The sequence below is a fragment of the Mycotypha africana genome, assembly GCF_025528875.1.
Source record: "Mycotypha africana strain NRRL 2978 chromosome Unknown BDF20scaffold_21, whole genome shotgun sequence".
NCBI lineage: Eukaryota > Fungi > Mucoromycota > Mucoromycetes > Mucorales > Mycotyphaceae > Mycotypha > Mycotypha africana.
This window is the reverse complement of record NW_026515745.1, coordinates 122,605-140,499: the sequence shown is the minus strand read 5'-3', so window position 1 is coordinate 140,499 and position 17,895 is coordinate 122,605. Positions and strand designations below refer to the sequence as shown.

The 17,895-nt window shown below is 38.5% G+C and overlaps 7 protein-coding genes across 7 annotated transcripts; 2 read left to right on the top strand and 5 right to left on the bottom strand.

The window, feature by feature from the left end:
• Positions 1-1,679: 1,679 nt before the first annotated feature.
• On the top strand, positions 1,680-2,797 carry BDF20DRAFT_903478 (uncharacterized protein). Its single transcript, XM_053082928.1, has 5 exons — positions 1,680-1,803; positions 1,901-2,117; positions 2,151-2,274; positions 2,336-2,515; positions 2,588-2,797. Exons 1-5 carry the CDS (start codon positions 1,718-1,720, stop codon positions 2,782-2,784), a joined length of 804 nt encoding a protein of 267 aa, XP_052930607.1. The 5' UTR covers positions 1,680-1,717; the 3' UTR covers positions 2,785-2,797.
• A 68-nt stretch (positions 2,798-2,865) lies between these two features.
• On the bottom strand, positions 2,866-3,509 carry BDF20DRAFT_1005199 (uncharacterized protein; the record flags this gene model as incomplete). The annotated part of the gene is made up of 2 exons (XM_053074676.1): positions 2,969-3,509; positions 2,866-2,906 (listed from the first exon to the last, which is right to left on the bottom strand). Exons 1-2 carry the CDS (start codon positions 3,441-3,443, stop codon positions 2,866-2,868), a joined length of 516 nt encoding a protein of 171 aa, XP_052930606.1. The 5' UTR covers positions 3,444-3,509.
• A 5,815-nt stretch (positions 3,510-9,324) lies between these two features.
• Positions 9,325-9,962, bottom strand: BDF20DRAFT_351508 (uncharacterized protein). Its single transcript, XM_053075259.1, has one exon. The coding sequence runs from the start codon at positions 9,799-9,801 to the stop codon at positions 9,367-9,369; it is 435 nt and encodes a 144-aa protein (XP_052930605.1). The 5' UTR covers positions 9,802-9,962; the 3' UTR covers positions 9,325-9,366.
• BDF20DRAFT_903446 (uncharacterized protein) lies at positions 9,911-10,295 on the bottom strand. The gene is made up of 3 exons (XM_053082927.1): positions 10,150-10,295; positions 10,121-10,123; positions 9,911-10,071 (listed from the first exon to the last, which is right to left on the bottom strand). Exons 1-3 carry the CDS (start codon positions 10,226-10,228, stop codon positions 9,971-9,973), a joined length of 183 nt encoding a protein of 60 aa, XP_052930604.1. The 5' UTR covers positions 10,229-10,295; the 3' UTR covers positions 9,911-9,970.
• Positions 10,296-10,921: 626 nt separating this feature from the next.
• BDF20DRAFT_830496 (F subunit of V-type ATPase) lies at positions 10,922-11,630 on the bottom strand (the record flags this gene model as incomplete). The annotated part of the gene is made up of 5 exons (XM_053078386.1): positions 10,922-10,974; positions 11,050-11,137; positions 11,229-11,311; positions 11,391-11,472; positions 11,571-11,630. The coding sequence occupies 5 exons, from the start codon at positions 11,628-11,630 to the stop codon at positions 10,922-10,924; spliced, it is 366 nt and encodes a 121-aa protein (XP_052930603.1).
• A 428-nt stretch (positions 11,631-12,058) lies between these two features.
• Positions 12,059-12,594, top strand: BDF20DRAFT_830558 (uncharacterized protein; the record flags this gene model as incomplete). Its single annotated transcript, XM_053078389.1, has 2 exons — positions 12,059-12,169; positions 12,388-12,594. Coding segments are annotated over 2 exons (318 nt in total), but the record flags the coding sequence as incomplete, so codon positions are not given.
• Positions 12,393-16,351, bottom strand: BDF20DRAFT_351649 (Sec23/Sec24 trunk domain-containing protein). The gene is made up of 6 exons (XM_053075260.1): positions 14,820-16,351; positions 14,652-14,743; positions 14,460-14,565; positions 13,923-14,388; positions 12,786-13,858; positions 12,393-12,703 (listed from the first exon to the last, which is right to left on the bottom strand). The coding sequence occupies exons 1-6, from the start codon at positions 16,245-16,247 to the stop codon at positions 12,641-12,643; spliced, it is 3,228 nt and encodes a 1,075-aa protein (XP_052930601.1). The 5' UTR covers positions 16,248-16,351; the 3' UTR covers positions 12,393-12,640.
• Between the last annotated feature and the right edge of the window lie 1,544 nt (positions 16,352-17,895).

Below are 17,895 nucleotides of genomic sequence, written 5' to 3'. Positions count from 1 at the left end.
CTCTATTAGTTTACATACTTCAATTGAGTTGATACATGCGCTACTTAAGAAGAAATCGGCTGTAATGTTGCTGTGTGTAAAAATCTAATATTAAGAGCAAAATCTGAACGCGCAGATCTTGACGATAGGTTGAGGAGGTATATAGGAATATTCCTTTTCATCCCCCATCCGTCTCTAGTTAAGCATATAACATAATTTCTTTGAGCCTGTCTTCCTCGCAGCTCATGCGGGAAGCGGCTGCTTTCGACTAATTTACTTGCCATAGAAATCTTCTTTTCCTCTCCATGTCCCACCCCTCAGCGATGTGTGACTAATTTATTATTTTAAAATAAAATAATCTACAAAAAAAAAAAAAAAAAAAAAAATAGTAATGGAAAACTTCCTCTTCTAGGTTCTTAGAATAGTTTCGAAACTAATTTTTGCTTATCAAGTATTCTGGCGGTCTTAATTTTCTTTTGAATCCCTCAATTGCTCGATCAACGATAACAAACTACTTACATAATTGTAACGAACTGAAGCATTACTTAGGTAACAGCAATAATACTGTAGCACATACAGCCAGACAGCATACAGTCCATCATAGCTTAATTATTTTTGCATTTTAATGACTTTTACATAACCATCACAAAATTATTGTAAGAATATTTAATAACATTTATTATCAAGCCCACGATGTTGACGTAATATAATAGCTGCTTACTCCTATAGATGTAAGAAGAATTGCTGCTTCGTTTTCGCTCAAATGGTGGGCTTCATGGGATTTTTATCTGTGGATCGGGTTCAAAAGATGGAGGACCAACGTCAATCAATTTGATTGAAAAAAAGCAAGAACCAAACAGACAAGTTGATTAATTTTGGGCCTTCGGTCCTCGATTCGAGCTGCTATCGTTCTTACATATGAAAGCACCTATGAATCTCAATATCGTTCATTTATAAGGTTTTTATATACGCTATAATAATGTTATGGCGGCCCAAAGTAAGGCCCAAACGCGATCAAGTTGATTAAAAAAATGCAATGATCGGGCAATCAAATTTATAAGTAGCTGATTGAGCGAGTGGCGTGTTTGGTGAGATGACATCTACAATACGCGAGTACGTACAACCAGGTAGAGAGTACATTCTACCACGTCTATCTATATTGTATCTAATATAGGTTATGTACAACATATAACAAGATACAAGCCTTAAGTATAATAACCACCCGCCCAAACACCCGAACCTGAAATTAGTGACTAATTTCTATACGCGTCCTATTTCATCTGAAGACCAATAAAGACACTAAGTTCATAGTCATCGACTCATAACAGTTATCAGTTTTAATTGACTAAATATCTCAGCGAGACGTCGACGCCTGCGTTTAAATAAAAATTAACTCCCGATTCAACAATCTACAAATTTCTTCAGAATAAGGAAAGATATCAAGTTCCTAACTATCGATTCATAACAGTAATCCCCATAAACACATAACGGTAATCCATCCATACAAACAAGCAAATATTGCACACATTAATGAATATTAAGGCTGTTTTTGCTGTCTTTCGGCTAATAATACTTTCTTTCTGTTAACAATCCTCACAGCATAATGTCTCCAATTTGCCCCATGTCTGAAGTTAATGATAACATTCGTTTGAAACTATTGATTGAGAAGGTTAATGATGCTTATGAAGAATATACCAGATTGCCTGAGGCAGATATTCAAGCTTCAAATGTAGCTATCATGCATTCTGTTCTGAAGCTGAACCAGGATGATGTCAAAAAAGTGGTCCACAAAAACTTTGGCAGAAAGCAGCCAACTGATTATTCGTTGATGCTGGGCCACTTTTGCCGTGAAAGATCGGTCAATTTGACCAAGATCGTTCCAAGCGAAGTGAAGGAGGCTGTTCAGGACCCCAATAATAAGGAATTGGTTGAACAGTTTAAAAAAAAATCTTTTACTAAGCGTATTCAGGGCATTCATCCTTCTACTTATATTGCCAAGGAATATAAGAATGATCTCAAGGGATTGCAAAAAGCCATTGATGATATGTATGTTAAGTATAAAACGAACATACTTATTGGCTATTGCACCAAAACAGAGACAATTGCCACATTCCCTTCTGGCACCATGCATAATTCAGGTTAGACACTTCATTTACCATTTAAATGATGAGGACACATCAATAACAGTTTATTTAGTGGGCTCAGCGATTGCCTTATCATTCGTCAAAGAGAAACTGAATGCTGATCTTTCCTTTATATTGTGGAACAAACTTCCGAATGGCGCACCCTATACTGGTAAGTGGAAATCCCCTAAGGTACATATTACGACTATCCTGTTGTTGACATAGAATCGTAGCTGTGTCCGGCAGTCTACCTGTAGTCGAGTTTGTTCCAGCAATGCAACCAGTTTGTCGGTCAGTTCCCCCTCCTGTTCTTCATAATCCCGCTGCTTTCTCAAACTTTGTAGAACCTTATCGAAAAGGTTCGAGAGACAAGCTTAAAAGAGAAGTTCGAGGAAGGATGTTGGGCTTGTACAGTAAGTCATCAAATATTTGCGGGTTTGAACAATGGCAGAAACACCAAAAACACCAAAAAAAGTTTCTGATAGGAGAACAAACTGGTGGAGCACAAGCTGATCATGTGCCATATAAACAGTTGTTTACAGAAAAGCATCCTACACATAAAATTGTGGGATGGCCGCGCGATGTTCGTACCACCGTGCCGTCTTCCAATTGGAATTTATCAGAAGTAAGATCAATTGAAGCTTCTCTTAAATTCCATAAAATAAACTTTACTCGTAAATGATGTTAAAAAAGAATTGCACAACTATGATTTGAATTTTCATCTCCGACTTTCGAGAGGTAGTGACAGTGTTTAGCAGTCAACTTACAATTGAACAAATAAACTGTTACGACCTTTTGCTTCTTCTGGTTACAAACGCAGAAGACACGGTCTATGTCTAGAGGACCCGCACGGAACGTTGGCTCACCATGCAAAGCCATAGACGCAAGATACCGCGTTAAAGGTTCTTTACCAAACTGCCCCCACAAGGCTTGGTAATTTAAACGGGGCATGGTTGACTGTGTGGGTTCATCAGGTGGAGATTCCAACGGAACATATTGTTGCATGTTTGCAGCAATTTGTTCAGCTTGGAGGTCATCCTCCAGTTGATAATCAGTGAGATAAGCATCGGCGTTTGGATCGTATTCCGTGCCTAAATCAGGACTATCATACCCTTCAACTACTACAGATGGTGCAGATGCTGCAACATTTACATCAACTACTGCTTGCTGTTGTTGTTGTTGTTGTTGTTGTTGTTGTTCAACTGCAGGTTTACACATGCTCCGGAGCAATTGTTCGATTTTTCTCTTCTTACGTTCACCGGCTTTCGCGTATTGTTTACGAAGCTTTAAATATTCTTTATGTGTAATCATTCCAAACTCATCTCTTTCGAATTGATCCATTTTGTCAGTAGTTTGCAATTAAAATATAATATTTAAAAGAGAAAGGAAAGTTTGTTCATATTTGTGGCGCAAGCAAACCTTGTACCTGAGTTTCACATAGTGGACTTTTCAATCAGCGCATTCAACGCCTATTACTGTTGACCCTTCTTCATTGCGAAGATTACATTCCTCATGAGCTGTAAAAACTAATTCGTGGGCAATTGATTGTTCATTTATAGACCATTATCAGTAAATTGATAGTACACAAGACTGATTTTTTCATTATTTAAAGTCGTTGTCATAGGTTTTAAACAGACCTATTTTGTCGTTGTTGAATTACATTCATTGAAGAGCGAGTTCTCAACATTATATTGTTTAGATATTACATAACAACCTAAAATAGCTGTTGACGTACTAAAGCACTAAAGCTAAAAGTTCTCAATTGATCTTCAAAATCATACTTTTAGAACAAGCAGTTAAACGCCAAAATGTTGCTTCACAAAGGCTGTTACATTCAAGTTTAGCAATCAGTTAGAAAGCCATCTATTATTTTCCTTGAATTTCATGAGATCAAACTATCAAGCCCTTCTGATAATACCGTATAATCTATTCAAAAATTCCTTACTAACGTGGATGTATCGATGGGCTGCATACCATTAGTTCATACTAAGAGAATACGAACAGCTATTGACATTGGATTTAATGCTTCTGTACGAGCAAAATTTTTATTCAAAGTAATACAAATAAGTACGCCTGGCATAAGTGATAATATACAACGCTAGTTTAGTAGCTTGTAGACTTTATAGGGCTGTTGGACTCTTAGACAATCTATTTACAATTAGTAAGTCTAAGGACTGTATAGGAAATGCAAGCCATCAGAAGGTTAAGCCAAACCATAACATTTGTTTCAAAAGACTAAAATGCGTTGAGAAATAACGTGCTGATATAGAAGGCTGGCGTTTGATAATAATCGTTTTGTAATGTAAACGCTTCATTCCGATGAAGAAAGATAAATACAAGTGTACCTCGTTGCTTCAAATTTTTAAATACACTCTAAGAGCAACCAAACGTTTAATGCCATACAGAAGTGCTCATATTGTGCTCTTTCCTTAATACCGAATATTGTAGTTGTACTTTGCTGGTAAAGAGTATTTGAACAAAAGGGGTATTGGGCTAGGAGCGAAACAAAAAATGGCCTGCCTCTATTTACTCAACTGATGTCTACATCGAATTTTATTGGCAAACTGGGTTCAAAATATGGAGGACCAAAGACAATGATGTTATTGAAATTCAAGGGGAATGCAGTGCGATTTTAGATTTTCAAAATTGAACATGTTTTCGACCCGAAGTCTTTGTATATTTTCCGAAGACAAGCGGGCACTTACTTGAAACCCTATAAGAGTGTCTTTTGCTTATTTGCTCTCAAGATGTTCATAGTCAATACACCATCATATGTAAAGAATCTTGTTCATCACTTTTGCTGCTTAAACACTTCGTCACTGATATGCTGATATAAGCCCTGAAAGGATGGAATGTGGTCTCAATTGAAAGAAGCAATCAAATATTGAAATCGGAAGACCGTTTTCAAAAGCATGAGAAAAAACCCCTCATACAAAATGGTGCTGCCTTGATGGAGCTTTTTTTTTCAAGTTAAAATTACGAACAACATTCGCTTACCTATCGTCGCCTCAAGCCCTTTTCATATATAAAAAAAAACCTATTGACTTTCGACTTTGACGAATATATTGTTCTTCATCTTTGAACATCAACTTACTGAAATAAAGTACACCCTTTCATTTTACTATGGTTCGCTTTTTATCTATTGCACTCTCAGCGTTGCTCGTCGTCACAAGCGTACATGCAAGAGCTCGTGTTGTGATGCCTCCTCCTCCTCATCATGGCTCCCATCATGGTATACTTCCTTTCCCTCCTCCTAATCCTCCTAATCCTGGTAACCCTAATCCTGGTAACCCCAATCCTGGTAACCCCAATCCTGGTACATGTGCTGGTTATGGATTAAATAACGATGCTGTAAGTATTGAAGGAAAAAGAAAAAAGATTATCCTATTTGTCATGAAATGCCATTTCATCTATTAACATAATGTCTACTACAGTTCGGCCATTTCAATGCCATCTTCTTTGGTAATTTTGAAACGGGTGGTGGTTCTGGTACCATGGGCCCTCTCGCTGTTGGTGGCAATTTCACTGCTCCCGATTCTGTTGTTAACGCCAACAACGGCTCTAACTGTGATGACAATCCTTCCTCCATCGGTTCTATGGGTATTGTTGTCGGGGGAACTGCCATTACTTCCAATACACAAGTCCACGGTAACGCTTTGATCGCCGGCGGTGGCACCCTGACCCAAATTAGAGAGTCAGAAGCCGGCTTTCAAGTGACTAACCAACTTGGCACCGGCGATTTCGATTTCTTTGCCGTTCGAGAAGCTGCCCTAGATAACAATGAAGGCTATGCTTATATGGATCCTACTGCTATCATCGAACCTAACGGCACATTAACTCAATTCAGATCCGATGCTGACTACGAGGTTATCACTTTTGGCGGATGCGGGGGAATGCAATGTAGTCTTGACCCCAATACGGAATCAGACCCTTCCAATATTCTTTTAGGCTCAGGTAATTGGAACGGTTTCCAACCTATTGATCCCAATAAGACTTATGTCTTTAATGTAAGTAGAAAAACGCTGTTTATCATTCGATGCCATTCGTCCATATGCCTCTTTTAACCCCCTCCTTTTCGACGATACATAGATTCCTGTCATCAATCGTGGCACCCTCACCCTTCGAACCAATGATCCTCTTGATAGTCTCAATCCTTGTAGAGTTGTTTGGAACATTTATCCCGTTGACGACCGAGGCGTCTACCTGCGTGATGGTGAAATCACCGTTTACCGTGCCACTGCTTCTCAGTTGGGTGGTTTGATCATGGCCCCGGAAGGTAAGCCAATCTTCTGCAATAGTCATGTATGAAAACAAAAGAAAAAAAAAACAAAAAAAAAAGCCTAATGACTCCATTCTCTCTTCTATTTGTAGCCCACATTATTGATGGTAGTACAGGTAACTTTGCTGGTACCGTCGTAGGTAGGGACTATACTTGGTCCGACATGAGTGCTGGTGTTGAAATCCACGATTACCACGCCATTGGCGGCGCCTGCGATGCCTTCCAAGGATGTAATCCCCACCCAGATCATATTGTCAATGAATGTACCAATACATTGACAACTACCTCGACTGCTACTACTACGCAAGTAATTCCAGTTCCTACAACCACTACGCAAGTAATCCCTGTAACCACCACTGAGGAAGTGCCAGTTCCTACAACCACTACTGAGGAAGTGCCAGTTCCTACAACCACTACGCAAGTAATTCCAGTTCCTACAACCACTACGCAAGTAATTCCAGTTCCTACAACCACTACGCAAGTAATTCCAGTACCTACAACCACTACTGAGGAAGTGCCAGTCCCTACAACCACTACGCAAGTAATTCCAGTTCCTACAACCACTACTGAGGAAGTGCCAGTTCCTACAACCACTACGCAAGTAATTCCAGTTCCTACAACCACTACTGAGGAAGTGCCAGTCCCTACAACCACTACGCAAGTAATTCTAGTTCCTACAACCACTACTGAGGAAGTGCCAGTTCCTACAACCACTACTGAGGAAGTGCCAGTTCCTACAACCACTACGCAAGTAATTCTAGTTCCTACAACCACTACTGAGGAAGTGCCAGTTCCTACAACCACTACGCAAGTAATTCTAGTTCCTACAACCACTACTGAGGAAGTGCCAGTTCCTACAACCACTACGCAAGTAATTCCAGTACCTACAACCACTACTGAGGAAGTGCCAGTTCCTACAACCACTACGCAAGTAATTCTAGTTCCTACAACCACTACTGAGGAAGTGCCAGTTCCTACAACCACTACTGAGGAAGTGCCAGTTCCTACAACCACTACGCAAGTAATTCTAGTTCCTACAACCACTACTGAGGAAGTGCCAGTTCCTACAACCACTACGCAAGTAATTCCAGTTCCTACAACCACCACAGAAATAGTTTCTACCACCACCACAGAAATAGTACCTACCACCACCACAGAAATAGTACCTACCACCACCACAGAAACTGCTATTGTCACTACTACCACCACAGAAATAGTACCTACCACCACCACAGAAACTGCTATTGTCACTACTACCACCACATTAACTGCTATTGTCGACCGTCCTACTACTGTCACCAGCATTTTTACCCAACCTATAACTACAACAGATATTATTACAACAACCACATCTATGACTACAACAGTTACTACGATAGAAACGTTAATACCTACAATACCAGCTTCTGTTCTTAATACTGGTGAATGTTTAAGTGTAATCAATTATGTATTACCTCCTGGGACGGCCGGAAATACCTTTGATATGTATGCAGAATTAAAAGATAGCCAACCAATTACAAGAGATAGTTGTTATACTGTATGTTCAACTTCACCACACGTACCTAATGGTGAATGGTACTTCGGTATTACAGACGGTCTTTCAATAAGTTGGGGTGGTACTAATTTAAACTCACAAGCTTGTTTATGTTTCATTAATAAACCACCTAGTATAAGTCCAAATGCTGCTAATCCTCCAAGTTGTGCTAACGGTAGAGGTAGTACACAATTCTCATCATGGGTGTATACAGTTAGTCCATAATAATTATATAATAAATATAAATAAATTTTATCTAAAATAAAAAAATAAATAAAATATTGCATTAGAAATATTAAAACGAGATAGAAATATAAATTTTTTCTTTTTTTTCCCCTTAAGGACCCAAAGGTCCGGGTCCTATAACCACAAGGGGTGGCTGTGGCTAGAAGTAGGCTTAAAAGTACTTTAATGGGCACGATAATTGAAGAGCAAGGGATATAGTAACTGCGTACATGTGGTTCTTTCTCTCTTTTTCTTTTCTTTGGTAGATAAGCAGACTATTTTTTTGATAGGCTTCTTCTCTTTTCACCCAAAGCTTTTTGACTAATTTATGTAAATTTATAGACCTTTTTAAAAGATATCACATACTAGACTTTTTTCTTCCTTTATCTATTTCATTTTTAGTAGACGAACCATCCCATCTTAGAAGATGAAAATAAAAATTATCTAGAGTACATTCTTTCTTTTTGGTTAGCGTATCACTTATACATTAGCCGTTGGGTTTGTATTCTAACAGATGGGTCAAGCTCTACAGTGTTTTTACTTGATGGAGACGGGTCAAAGTATCGCTACTGACGAAGTAAGATTGATGTTTGGATTTCCATAGCAAATGTACGAGCCACCACTACAATTTTTATAGAATCGAGCCAGCTTCGTTCTGGCGATTAGAGGATGCTGTTAAGCGTATGATGCGGGTGACTTCCTTGGTTTTTTACAAAACTCAGTAGGTCTTCCCGTTGACTTGCATATCGACACGCTAATTACCAGCATGATTTTAGAAGCGTTGACGTCCCGGTTCAAAAGTATCGAACAGGTTTTGCAGGCAAGGATACTTTGACCTGGAACAGTCTTCAATGCCTCAACGGTGTTCGAGCGGCAATTGTTGCACGTTCGAGAGGTAAAATATTCATCAATGGTTACCATTACTAAATCGCCGGCAGCCTCTCCTCGCTCAATGGACGCCACAGAACACCAACGACACCAGTTCTAAGGCCTTAGATAAATGGCCGATTTGTTGAACATCCCGTCACCAAATACAATCAAAGGAACTTTTTTACTACCACTCAACGTGATATTGTCAGGGGCCCATTGTCTTGTTGAAGAAAGATAATAGAGTGAGTTTACACAAATTCAGTTGACAGTTAATCGCTACAAGACTTACCAGATGTGGTTCTCTTTCTCTTTCGTTTTTGGTTTCTTTTTTTTTTTTTTTTTTTCTTTTACGAAGCTTAGGTTTGCCCTTCTTCTTTGGCCATTTCGTCTGTTCTTCCCTTCTCTTTGTTGTATTTGATACCTGCATCGCTTAGCATGCTTACCATTGTATCTGTAGCACACTTGCTGCCTTGATACAGACGGAATCTTGTTTCACCCATACCAGGCCCATAGAATGAGAAGAGGATCTCTAAATATTTTAGTATATAAATAGTATATCTCTTAGACTGTTCAGACGAGCCTGAGGGAGTTGGAAAAGGGAAGAAGCGATGAGGTAATGGTAACCTACGAACATCGTAGGGAAGATGATTAGAATGCTCTTCTTCGTAGTAGTCTTGGATAAACCACAAGGGCTTGACAAATTTGACTGGATCGGCCGCTAATGACAGAAGCGAAACCTTTTCCTCCACAAGGTCTGCAAAGTTTTTGCGAACGAGCAGTGGTATGGCCATCTTGTCCACAGCTGAGGCACTTTGCAGCTTGTGGGTTGGTCTTTTTCCGTTTAACTGCTTTCTTCTTCTCTTTCACTGGGTCACTCTGTTTTCTCTTCTTACTACTGCTACCAACTTTAAGGAGGTTACTCATAAGCAATTAAGTGCTGTGTGTAAGATAGATTTAGATTTATTGCTTACCATCATCAGCATTTACGGCTTTGTAATACTTGCATTTGTAATAACGCTTGTCAAAATGACCTGGTTCATAGCTATCTCGACACTTGGTATGTTCTAAAAAGTTACAACAAATATCAGAATCCTTATATCTTGATCTGACGGTTCTCCTACAATTATCAAGCATTTTACCAAATGGGTTCGTTTTAACCTGGTTCTTATGTTTTTCTTTAATAGATCTAATCTTCTGTATAATAAAACTTTTGTACATGAATAGAGCTGTAAGTTACAAAAAAATGCGAAATACGGAAAAGTAGGGATCTTATTCTCGTTTAAAAGAACCTCTTCATTATAACTTAACTTTGACAACAAAAACGCGAGAAAAGAAAGACACGTCTTTATCATTGGGCAAAGTTCCAAAAAAGGCACTGACGAATATCTGGTTAGTCTTATCACACACATCGTCATTTGACGAAAGAGTTGTCAAGCTTTTTGTAGCTCACCCTATTGCAAAGTGAAGCCAATCAGAGCTTTCTTAGCGACTTCCTTACTAATGAAGACTCATTTTTAGGGCTAGCTTGGATGTTACTGGATAATTGATCATCAACGAAATCGTCCAAGAATAATATTGTTTAATCGTAGTAAAAGCAACTTCTCTATTAAGATCAGAGACACGTAGAGATCAAATGTTCTTTAGATGCTAAGCTTCAGATGCTTCAGCCTGTCAATTCTTATCATTCAAATGACGACTGTCTTTTGCTGTTTGGTATTCAAAAACCTTATACAGGTTATTGCGAGCTTTTCTATTGCTGGATTTATTCTTTCCCTATTATAGCTTTAAAAATTCATAAATGTATAAAGTATAAAGGGTGTATTTATACATAATATATAACTTGATGCGTATTAGGCTTTTCCCTTCCGTATCCTTTTCTTTATCTGCTGTCTGCTGTTCCATATCTTTATTTTACTCGCCAAACAATCTTCTGACACGTTTAAGGACACTATCTTTCTCAGGATCTACGCGTACAAAAAGCAACATTATTCAGTAACTCTTTCTTCCCTCTAACAAATTGAAATATTGAGAGTCTTTACCGTAAGGATGATCTTTGGAGGGTATCTCGAGTACAGCAGGGAAAGCAGCATTATGACCGTCCACTAACTCACGAATATCTTCAGCGATCTAATCATTCATAGCCAGCAAACGTATATTTAGCATACTATATCCAAAGCATGCCTACTATGTTTCCTTTCCTTTTTTGGAGAGAGCTTACATGTTGATTGATTAAAATGATAGCGATATCTTTACGTTTGGTATATTCTGTAAATGTTTCCTCGATTGTTGTTAAGGGTGTTTCTAGTAAAAAACAAATGCATTCAAGGTTCGTGTCTATTGTTAAAAAGTAAGCATTGCTATTATGCGTATAACAACTTACTAGCATCAACCACTAAAAAGTTCCTCTTTTGTTGTTGATTAACATGGCCAATACCTGCCAATAAAAGCCCAGTGACGGAATCCTAACATCAAGATGAGCGAACCCAACGATAAAAAGTTTGAGAAAAGGTTAGCATCATTATGTTGCTACAAGCAATGCATACAATCTACTTTTATATACCTCGTCACCAATAACCGCAATGAAATTTCTGTCTTTCTGTAGTGATGCACCTCCAGACATAATTACTCAAAGACGTTCAGGAGAAAAAGGTATGGAAAGGTGAGAAGTTTCAGCTTTTTTTCCCTTTAAATGATTATACGTTTCAACGCAAATCTACTTGCACTCCGCCTCTCTTAAGTAGGAAATCCTTTCTTTTTTTTCTTGTCTTCTGTTCCTCGATCAGTTAGCATAAATTTTGGAAGATCTACATTATATACTTTAATGAGCTCATCAACCTCAATAAACTCAAAACAGCAAACTCAAGAAGACGAATTTTACGATGATATATATTTTGACACAGATGCTGAAGATACTGATGGGGAACCTTTGCCATCAGGGAGCAATCAGAACACAAACTCGAAAAGTAACTGACATAGATCGGCTCGTCTTTGCTAACCAACTACTGCACGAATGGCTAACAATGCGACATGTACATATAAATAGGCCGTAAAAAAGTATTAAGCAATGATGAACTATTATACGATCCAGATATGGATGATAATGATGAATCTTGGGTGATAAAGCAGATCAACAGTAAGGGTTTAATAGCTCGGCAATACGTAGCGATGTTATTTGATGTGTTATTCATGCTTTTCTCGTTTTATACAACCTCTGCAATTCTATAGAGGACTCTATGAAACAAGACAAAAATATACCCATTGAAAAGAAAACAGATGCAATCCTAACATGTCCAATGTGTTTCACCACTTTATGTTACAGCTGTCAAAGGTAAGAAAACTCAGAGATCTTTTCGCCTTCGGTGTAACTTCATTGAAAGATTCTAATATTTTCTCGCTTTAGGCATGAAAAGTTTGCAAATCAATTCAGAGCCATGTTTGTACATAATTGTCATGCAATTAAAAATGAACGATATAAATATGAAGACGAATATTATTATAAAGTTGTCTGTGATAACTGCGGTATACAAGTGGCGATGATGGAAGAAGACGAAATATATCATTTTTTTAATGTTGTGCCCACATAACGACAATAATAAAAATGCTTATTGCTACATTTGTCTGTGTATATTCTTAGTATCTATGAGCCCAGTAGGAAGCAGCTGATATAGCACTTTGCTGTTTCTCTCTCTCCAACTATGAATTGAAATTGAAGGAAAAGCATTGTAAGTAATTTAAAGCGCTAAGGCTCAGTCCAGTAGGATACGATGAAGCTTACCTCGAGTTGGATCTGTTTATGTAAAAGACATAAATAATCGACATAGCTTAATTCTTGATAAATGGCGTCCTCTACCAAAACATGGGCTAAACTCACTTCCAAGTCAACACCTTGTCGAACGATTTGAAATGATGGCAAATAGGCAGTCGCAGATATGGATTGCTGGTATAGTTTTCGTAGTAGAGCATTATAAATAGAATCAGTGTCATCATTGGATGCTACAGTAACAATACTTTGTACAGGGTCAGTAGTGCTAGGGCTGAAGAGTCCATTTACGATAGAAGCAGGTGCTTCATGACCAATCCATAGGAAAATTGTATCGTGGCTATGAATCCAATATATTCCTTTCGTATCAAAGCGATCATAAGAGAGTCTTTCCAAAGGTGGCGTCAGTAAAAAAGTTGAAAGGAATGAATCAGCCGTGCCTGCTGTAAAAGAAGGGTGCTGTTGCTGCTGCTGCTGCTGTAATTGTTCGAACCAAATGTGGAGTGGAATGCATTGAGGATAGAGCCACTGACTCGTCTCGGGTACTGATAACCCCTTCATTTTTCTCATGTTGAATAGGCGGGTATCAACATTGATCTTGGTATCTTTTCTAAGGAGTATGGATTTCTTTAAGGCTGAACATAAAAGCGGCATATTTTTAAATTGTTCCGGCAAAATCAATTGAGCAGGCGAAGCATCTGGTGCACAATATTTTCGATAGGCGGATAATATATGTATTGCTAGATTATCCAAAGCGCTTCCATTGTCGTTCAAAGATTTCTTAGCTGTAACTTGTGAAATCATACGTTTTATATGGAAGGTCATGGATACGTCCAAATCAGCTGATTTAAATATAGCATTAGCACTTGATCCGGCTTGTAAGCAAAGATTATGAACGCGTACACGACGATGACCATCCACTGTTGTGTAAAGTACAGCGCATTGGAAATAGACAGGTTGGTTGGCTGGCAATTTGCTGTCATGTTTGAGTGTAATACCAATGCAAGTGTTTTCATTTATGTTGGCGAGTTGGATATCAGTAGCGTTACTCATATAGAAATTACCATAATGCTCACCCACCGACAAACCTAAATGAAATGGATGAGTTAAACAAATTAAGTTCAACAGAATAGAGCTGCTTCATAAGCTTACCATTAGAACATCTTAATCTTAGCATTGCACTATATCCTTGTTTTCGTTGTATAGATTGAGTTAGATCATGTGTCACACGTCGAATTTGATCCTGTTGCTTGGTATTGTCGCTATTGGGGGTTAGTGGCGGCGCATAAGGATCATTGCTACTATTGCTAAAATTTGGATAAAAATGTATATCTCCGCCTGTTAATGCAGATAAGACACCTATGGTAGCCAAATCTATGTAGCTATGTTTATCAGGAGCATTTGGTGGAAAGCACCATAAATCGATGGATATGCCAGATTCAGCGTATGCTGTACCCATTTGCTTATAGAAGGTTGATTTATCTTGAGGTAGAAACAAGCTCTTTTCTCGTTCTGTACCATATAAACTAGGATCATCACGGTTTTTCAAAATGCTACTTGAAGGGCCAATGGAAGGTAAAGTAGTTTGTACGATGGACGTCTTGCCTCCTGTCGATTTCTTTAGACCGTTAGAGCCTGTTAGTAAATCAAGTATTATGTCCAACTTTTTTTTTGTTTTTCGAAGCTTACCAGAGCTGCATATGCACATTGGACAGCAGCGCCAAACGCAGCATGAGTTATCATGGTAGTTTCGTACAGAGTAGGTAGTCGTTCTAGCAAAGCTTCGATAGTAGTACTAGACGATTTATTGAGATGGGAGAGAGTATTGCATTTTAGTCATGCAATTGTTCATTTTTCACTTGTTTAGTCCTAATGTCTTACCTGGCTTCCACTGAGTCTATGAATAAATGATCAGTTGACATAGGAACATAGACATCATCCAAATCAGATACGACCATGATACTCGGTTGCTCCTGGAATTATATAGACAGAGTCGTTATGAAATAATCCTTTATACCAATTACATTATTGAACCTGATGGTGGTTTACCTTTCTTAAATCATAAAAATGAAGTGTCTTATCAAATGTCATGATAGCTATTTTAATGTTATTTTTACTGCCATCTCTTGCTGCAATTTCCTTTTGCTTTTGTATCCACTCTTTCAATATATTACAGATTGTGTGTACTATGCCCGACTGGACTGCAAATTTGGTCACATCAATTGCAACTAGCCAATGCAACGGTACAGGTTTTACTATTGATCCTTTCTCGTCACCGTTTGTTGCCCAATATTCCTTAGGTACATCAAACTCAACGGTTCCGTTGGACATAAGTTCGAATGATGGGAAGCTGACATCACCAATACTATTGCTCTTCAACTGCACGATATCTTTATTTTCGAACCCACATAAATTACAAATGAATCCTGTACTGTTAATTTGACAGAATCCATTGATGTACCCTTTACATCGTGTACATCGAATAAGCTCCTCTTTCTTCAAAACAGGTACTTCTTCTTTCATTATTGATGTTGCTTTTGCAAAAGAATAGTAAGGCTGCAAAACAATGCCGAATGGTAGTTCGGTATCTCTTATCAGATTTTCCGAGTCTGGAATACAAGGTAAGGTCGGTTGCATGATTTGTGAATGACAATTCAGTTGCTGTCGTTGATCCTCTGATAGATAATGGCCATTGTTAACGTATTCACCTGTCAAGTGGTGATGCTGATGAAAACTCCCATTGGGTTGTTGATTTTCAAGTATCGATTGGAGGCGTTCTTCGTTTTTCTTCATTTGGGACTGTATAGGTGAGGGAATAGCATTCGGATCGATACGTGGTTTGAGAATAGGCCGAGTGGGCATACCTAAAGGCGTCTTGCCGCCACTTGTTGGAAATGTTGTAGAAGAGGGCACGCTATGGTTGGTGGTAGCAGTAGGGGATGGAATCGATTTAGGGTTGTCCAAAGCTGCATAAACGCGCCTGGATCGTCCTGTTTGCTGATTACTAGCATGATGACCGTTTTTATCAAGCGTCATATTGGACATTAATTTATTAATCGGAGTGATCAAACCACTATTACTGTTTTGTGAGGTGCTTTGAGGAATTGTCTGCTCTATCGGGTTTGTTGCATATAATTGCTGTGGCAGCTGTTGAGCAGCATTGCGAGGAACAAACCCACTACTATGTGTTAATGGTTGTACGCTAGGAAGCTGTTGCTGCTGAAATACTGGCGCTGATGGCTGTGCAAACGGCTGTTGCTGCTGTTGATGTTGCTGTCGCTGTATAGGTCGAACTTTGTCATTAAAAATAGGTCTATACTGCTGCTGATTCATCATTGGAGGAGGAGGAGGTTGCTGGTGCTGCATAAGATGCGGCGGCCTGAAAGGAGGAGTTGGGCGAGCATTAATATTTTGTGGTGTATAATAATCAGGTTGTCGTGTCGCAGTGGATGAAGTGGATGATGGCAAAGACGACATTGTGCAAAAGAAAGGAACACAATTTGGTTCAGATAACCAAAAAATGAAAATTCCGACGTGCAGATTGGTTTAAAAGCGCGGGGGAGGTCATCCATTTGGCCGTTGCAAAATATTGGTGCTATACCTTCTTAGTCAAACTGGGTGCTATGAGTTGAGGAACACTTCCATTGGCTTAACGAGTTTGGAAAATTACACAAATCTTTTGGTACCCGTAAATACTCCACCATAATATTGCTGAACCAAATGGTAAATAGAAATTCGTACCCTTTTGTTGACGAAGTCCAAAGAGGAATAAACACAAATCATATATGGCGTTATGTCATTGTATATCTATATGTAGCTTTGAACATATGTTAAACAAGGACGTTAATGATGGTAGTAATTGGCTGCAGTGGAATAGTTAACGTCTGGTATTTTGAAAGTAATAATGTAGTTGAAAACAGATTAACCGAAACACTCCCTGAAATACCTTTTGTTGATTATTCTGACTGAACATCATCAATGTTTAAAGCCATTCACTGATTAATAGACTCAACCAACGATGATTGATTGTCATTCCTGTAAATCAATGATCTGTTTTTGGCTTGGGTGTTGATAAGCTATATTTGGATCATTGGCAAAAAATTGTATTCGGAGCTTATATGTAGATGACAATAGAACTCGTATGAAATTCTTATAGCACCGTTACATGTTCCGGTATACCTCCAGTGAGATACATACAGAGCGACTAGCTAATTAAGGCGCGTTCAAATCCCATAAATGACAAGTTATAGATCAACACTACCTTCTTTCCGGTACGATCTCTATTGTTGATATTGTCTACAATGATTCAAAAGGCACGAAGATGCTATAAATAGTAGTACTCAATAGTCAGTTATCTCCGGCCTTCATCGGCGACAAGCCGAGCCTTTAGCCAGACTGAATGGGATAATTGCATTTTTGAAAATTCTGGAACGAATTACGCGAAATTGTTCAAGTTCCGTGCCTTGGGATCAGAAAATTTGTTCTCCGGCTAAAATCGAATGGGTTGTTAGATCATTCCTTCTGCTATTTTGATTTGGAGAATACACGGTAATGATGCATTTAGAAATGGCAACATCCGAAGAGATAACTGGAGATTTTCAAGAATTTGTTCTTTTCAAAACAGAGATATACTGAAATGTGGTTGGCTGGTCCTCGTTTTTAACTTTCTCTTACCGGAAAAAAGATAGCTAACACATATCAAGGAAATACTATTATTCCCAAAGAACACTATAGTTTAGGCCTGCCATTTATGGACGATGCATTAGTCACTAAACCGGTCTTTCAATAAACTGATTTGTATAATCAGTGAAATCACAAAATTGCCAGTTAGTAAGTACATCGATCGCGGCGCGGTTGATTGAGGTGAAGATGCTGCTCTCTACTCGGACTATTGTTTTTAGTGTCTACTGTTTTTTGCTAACGGACTTAGTCAGAATTACATGATATACCCTCTCAAATAAACTTGATGTCTATTTTATAATCAAGCTTATCCTAGCCAAAATACCTAAAAAAAAGAGCCATTGTTTGCTGAGCATGTTCTCATTTTATCAACAGTATTGAACGTTTTCAGAATATATTCGATATGCAAACATCAAGGATCGCCAGCAATAACCCTCATGAAGGA